General features: G+C 41.6%; 1 protein-coding gene across 2 annotated transcripts in view; it reads left to right on the forward strand.

Annotated features, from left to right (window-relative positions):
- Positions 1 to 2,149, forward strand: part of BBOX1 (gamma-butyrobetaine hydroxylase 1) — a 39,501-nt gene extending 37,352 nt beyond the window's left edge. For both annotated transcript variants that reach the window (XM_083751766.1, XM_083751767.1), the window contains exons 7-8: positions 302 to 468; positions 1,424 to 2,149. In XM_083751766.1, coding sequence (XP_083607892.1) covers positions 302 to 468; positions 1,424 to 1,584 — 328 coding nt within the window. In that variant the 3' untranslated portion in view covers positions 1,585 to 2,149. The remainder of the gene's footprint in view (positions 1 to 301; positions 469 to 1,423) is intronic.
- Positions 2,150 to 6,012: the final 3,863 nt, after the last annotated feature.

Raw genomic sequence — 6,012 nt, forward strand, 5'->3', positions numbered from 1 at the left:
ACAAAAAAAAATTCTTCCAGTAGCACCTTAAAGACCAACTAAGTTAGTTCTTGGTATGAGCTTTCGTGTGCATGAGCTTTCGTGTGTATCTGAAGAAGTGTGCATGCACACGAAAGCTCATACCAAGAACTAACTTAGTTGGTCTTTAAGGTGCTACTTGAAGAATTTTTTTTGTTTTGACTATGGCAGACCAACACGGCTACCTATCTGTAAATAATTACAAATTATGTTTTCTTACACCAAACCTGTTGAAATAGTTTCAGGACAGCACATTTTTCTCCCTATGTATATATCTCAACAGTGTGGATGAGAAAGGTGAAGTGGTTCGCATCAACTTCAACAATGCAACCAGAGACACAGTATTTGATATACCTGCTGAGAAAGTAAAGCCATTTTATGCTGCTCTCAAGGACTATGTTGATTTATTAAACAGCAAGGATAATAAATGCATCTACAAAATGAAACCAGGTAAGTAAAGTAACTGCATAAGAAGCCAAAATGCTTTCAGTAGCAAGAATAGCAATTTTCTTATGCAGGAGTGAAGAATCTGCCAATTGTGGTTTCTCTCAGTTTCCCATTTTTTTTAAGTCTTAAATACAGTTCATTGCATTTCCTCAATAGGTTGCAATTAAAAAAAAAAGAATTCACCAGCATTTTAGTGCATATTTCTCCTAATATACACATTGCATGCAATTTTGACTTACGTACATTTTTTGCAAGGAATTTCTCTTGCATTTTTATGTCATTTCCCGCAATATATACAATTTTGTACACATTCTCTTGATGAGAGAATTGAATACCAAAAATAGGTTAGGCGTGAATTTTGAAAGAGAGATTTTTTTTCCAATTTGCATTTTTTTTTTTCATGAAATGGGAAAATTCACCTTAAAAATGTGAACTGCACTGAATTTCTCCAACATTCCTACTCTTGGGTCTGCTCAAAACTTTATTGTCATTCCTCTCTAGCTATGTAGCGACGTGTGTGTGTGTGTGTGTGTGTGTGTGTGTGTTCCCCTTTCTTTTCCTTCTTTGGATGTTATTTGGCTAGTGCAATATGCCACATCCATTTTAAAAAATGCCTTGATGGGGCTTCACTAACACAAAACATTGTCAGCCATGAGGAGGATTGACCCACTCATGAGGTAACCGCTTCAGGTGGCAGAATCCACAGGGGCAGCAGACCCCAATGTAGATATATATCCTCCTCCCCGCCCCCCCCCCGGTTCCTGATGTAGATCTTCCCTCACCCTTGTTTCCCTGGTAGCGAGGGAGGCACCATTTTGTGGTTCACCTCAGGTGCCAAAATGTCTTGGGCCGGGCTTCTCCTGGTCTCTCACTTCTCCTGGTCTATCACATTTTCAAAAACTCTATACATGTTTACTACTAATTGTATTCTAAAACGCACCCTTCGTCATATTTATAGGTGAAATAGTAGTGTTTGACAACTGGCGTTTACTTCACGGTCGGCAGAGTTACGAAGCAGGAACAGAGATATCCCGTCACCTTGAAGGGGCTTATGCAGACTGGGATGTGGTGATGTCAAGGCTCCGAATTTTGCGAAAGAATGTTCTGAGCAGAAAGTAACCCTTGAAAGTTTGACTACTAGGGACTTGCAGCCTGAGCAGGTGTGGGGTAGCCTTCAACGGATCCACTAGGTTTCCAGTGTTCTCAGGGAATTCCTGGCTGTCTTAGCTCTTGCTCCCCTGTTAAAACAAGGTTGACGTGATTGGTTAGCATAACATCATGTAAACGGCATTTCCTGCTGACAACAGCCTGGCCAATCTTCCTATTTTTCCCAGAGATTTATGGGCAAGGAAGCAACTAGGATGTCCGGGCAGAAGTGGTGAAGAATTTGCAACAAGTATTGGAGCCCATCTTAAAGTTTATGCTTTGCCAATGATGTTGCCAAAGAAGCCAGAATGGGCAGGGGGCTTTCTGGTAATGGTGTCTACTTTGTGGAATACCCTTCCCATTTAAGTCCACATAGTTATATCACTGCTGGTCTGTAAGCAAAGCTGTTTTGTTTCAGCAGGCTTTTGAAGGGTACTGTTCACTGTTTTCATCTGGCTGTGTCTTTTATACTTTTTAAAATGTTTTATTGATTTAGGTGGGTTTTTAAAAAAATAAACGTTGATTTTTCTTGTGTTAACCATCGTGAGTTTACTGTTTATAATTATTCTAAACTTCTTACAGACAGAAAGACAGGCTAAAAATGGTGTTGATGACAACAGTATCAACCACCACCACCAGTTATCAGGTTTTTACAATAGTAATATGTGGGTCTCCCATTTGCCTGCTACATGGAGAGCAACACGTTTTATCTTCTAATCAAGTCCCAAAAGATTATCTGAAAGGCAAACTGATACTACTTTTCTTTTAAAATAGTAACAATAAACAAGCACAGAGTGACTGCAAACCATACAGAAAGTATGACAGTGAAAAATGTATGTCTTGCATTGGTCTCCCATTTGGCTATGCTACCATAATGGAATTCCTGTGACGTACAGAACTGGCAACTGTTTTCCTCCAAGTTTCCCACTTCAACTAGTTCACTATTGCATCAGTGATGCTGGCATTCTTTTAAGCCCAGTTCATATTAATGTTTCTTTGCTGGATGAAACTCAGAGCTTGTGCCTTGCTCTTCTTAGAAGAATTAGGGTGAATTGTTTTTGTTGTACTGACTCTGGTTGTTTTCATTCTAGCCCGGTTGACCAATATTGGTCCAGAATTGCAATCCCTTGTTCACTGTTTTTTTTAAAAACAGAGCCATCCAGATGATGTCATTACTAGTCCACTACATGCCAATATTTTCTGAGTGGTCCTCCTGGTTTAGTTTTAAGGCCTGATTTGCAGTGGTCACCCCCCCCCCGCCCAACATGTAACAGAATTGAAGAGCTAGCCTTTTATGGACAGACTAGCAAATAACAACTGATACTCCCGGCAGGGGGTGGGTCTATGACATTACTATGGTAATGTGCTTGGAGATTCCTGGCTGGACTGCCAACTGGTGCTCCTTCTCCATTACTTCTAAAAAGGCAGGCAACCACCTCCATCTCAGCCTCCTCAGCGGCTCTGCACTTCTTCATACAGCATAATGGAGGCATCCCACAGCCGGAGGTTCTGTCATAAAAAGAGCCCTATCCAGTCCCCCTTCTAGGTTCTGCCTTTTGTAAATTGGCCACACACACAACCTCTTCTTGACACTCTGTCAGCCACCAAGAGAAACACTGCCACTTCTGGGAAGGCCTCCGTTTCCCTCCCTGAAAAATCACTGAAAACCCATTGTGATCCACTGAGTACTGCCTGCTGCACTTCCTCTGTTTATTTCATTTATTGTTTTAAAGCATTTTTGCCCTGCTCTTTCACCATAAAATCAATCTAAAAGGCATGACACCAAAGTCAAAATGGCTTTGGGGTGATATAGGAAGAGGAAAACAAGCAAACAATAGCACCAAATCTTAAAGTTAGAGGGTGAGGAGGAGCCAAAAGGAGCTGGTTTCTCAGCAGAGCCAGTGGAATGGCATTGGTCTCCATCTCCCAGTCTTTTTCAGCCTGATGGAATAGCAACAGTGCATGATGGGGGTGTGTGGAATGATGGGGACAGAGCAGCGGCAGAAGTAGCAGTGCCTTCTCAACAGGAGATGCTGCATTCATCAGGACGGATGGAATGAGACAACGGCAAAATTGGAGGATGTTTGTGTTGGTGGCATAGTGACATCCTAAAAGTATATGTGAATGTGCAGGAAAATGAGGGTGCCAACGCGAATATCCCCTGACCTCACTGCCTCCTTATCTTCCTTACCCCCCCCCCCCCGGATAATTGCAGTGTCTCCACCAAGAAGGCACCACTGCCACCCTGCCCTCCTTGACACACCACTGCTGTGATGGGGCATTGAGCAAACTCGCCTGAATTCACCTGGCAGTACAGCTGTGGCTGATTACAACCAAAAGCAGTGTAAGACATCTATCCAGCCCAAAAGACTTCTCCTAAATGTGAGAACTTCAAGACTGGGTTTAATAAACACTATTATTTCCCCACTCCTTTTCGTAGTAGAATAAGCTGAAGTCACAGTTAAGATTTACACTGGAATCTGGATTTGAGAATGCAAGCTTAGCCGCAAGCAACACAAAAGAGTGGCTTTTCCTTCCTGCTTTGAATTTTGGCATCACTTTAGAGTTTGATATAATACAGCACAAGTTGATGTGACATAACATAAACATTGGCTTCTAATTGCTACTCGATCCCCTTAATTCCTTTCTTATTTTCCATCCAAACAGTTTTATGTTTTCTAATTTGTGTGTATTAAAACAATTTTCCAGTGGTCTTGCTCATTTAACTGCAAGTCAACTTTCCTGTGTTTACTGTGTTAAGAATTTTTGGTTTTGCTGTAGGAAAGCACCATCTTAAGTGTTTTCAACCCCAAAGCTTCCTGAAAACCACTTGGTCGTGTGTTTATGTATTAATAAAGTTTAGTTTTAGAACCAGTTATCCGATTGGATTCTTGCCTACTTGCAAAAACCCATTCCCCGCTATAATCGTGCCTTGCACAGATGCTAAAATAAAGATAATTCTGGAGGAAGACTACTTTAGAGGTAATCATGGAAAGCCTTTTTGCTAAACTTGTAGATATGCACTGCTGAGATAAGATTTTGATTTGTTCTAAACAGAAAGCTGCTCGGCTACATGAAGGGAAATTGTGGCTCAGCCAAATCTATAAGAGGATTGCTTTTGGCAGGCTATCCCCTGTTGCAAGTATGGTGTTCCTTCAGAGTGGGTCTTACTAATGTTTGTGCAGTAGGACTGATCTTCCATATACTTCATGGCATAGATAAGCAAATTTACCCTGTGGCATTTGCCTGTGGACATCCTCTCCTGCCCCCATTTGTCAATCTAAGTGATTTAAGGTAAATGGATTTGCGATTTCCAGTTAGTCAACAATGACAGCAACAACATGGTGTGAATTTTGTAGGCTGGTTGGGTTTTGGGTTCAGAAACTCTGAATTAGGTAGATTCACCCCTGAAGAGGAACTGAAGTGAATTTCTCCCCCCATTCCCAGACTCTTCTGATTTGGTAGTTGTTTCAGGAGCAGAGTAAATAGCAATGTCTGGATCAGGAGGACACAGTTTCTCTTGACACACAGTTCTTCCCACAAGCAGCTGTCTTGATATTTTATATCCCAGGGAAGGGCAGACGTCAGGCTTGAGGCATTTCCTTTGTTTTTTAACTAGAATTTTAACATCCACCAGCAGGAGCCAGGTGCAGAATAGATACACTTAGAAAAAAAAAAAAATTATGAACCCAGGAATTTGTTTTGATACCAGAACTGAGCTGAACTCACAGTTGTTCCACACAAAAGCACACACCTGGTTACCTCCACACCCAGTCACAGGTTATGCCCCTATGCATCCCTTCTGTCAAGTGAAATCACAATAACAGAATGGGAATATACATAGAACTAGCTTGCTACGCCCCAATGACTAGACAAGCCAGGCAACTGAAGTATTTTGCTGTCTTAGTTTAAACTGGGAACACAAAGCAATGCCCCCATACCCAACATGGTCATGGTACTCATGGGTTTGGGATTGCACCACGGACAAACAGCTCCCATGCTATTTTGTATATGCACAAATGGGAACTCAATATGGCAATTGTTCTGTTATTCCCATCATGCCACTGAGTTGCAAATTCTTCCTAACGTTTAGTCTGAATCTCCATGGAGGATTCTGAGGAGTGCAACTCATGCTTGTCAGCATAAATACGCTTCCAAAATACTGATGATAAAAACATTTTGAATATCCTACACATGCCAGGATCTTAACCCAAGGTATTTTGTCTGTACTATACAGCGCTAGCCTTTTGCCATCCTTCAGGTTTGTAAATGGCAATGAAGGGTTTCCATCTAGTGGCTTCCTAAGGTAATTGTACACAATTTATAGGATACCTGTGAAGAAACTGTGGAGGGGCTCTAGAGAAAGCTTAACTCTCCTTTTACTGTGTCGAAGGAAGTGGA

Source organism: Podarcis gaigeae (genome assembly GCF_964106915.1).
Source record: "Podarcis gaigeae genome assembly, chromosome: 1".
Lineage (NCBI taxonomy): Eukaryota > Metazoa > Chordata > Lepidosauria > Squamata > Lacertidae > Podarcis > Podarcis gaigeae.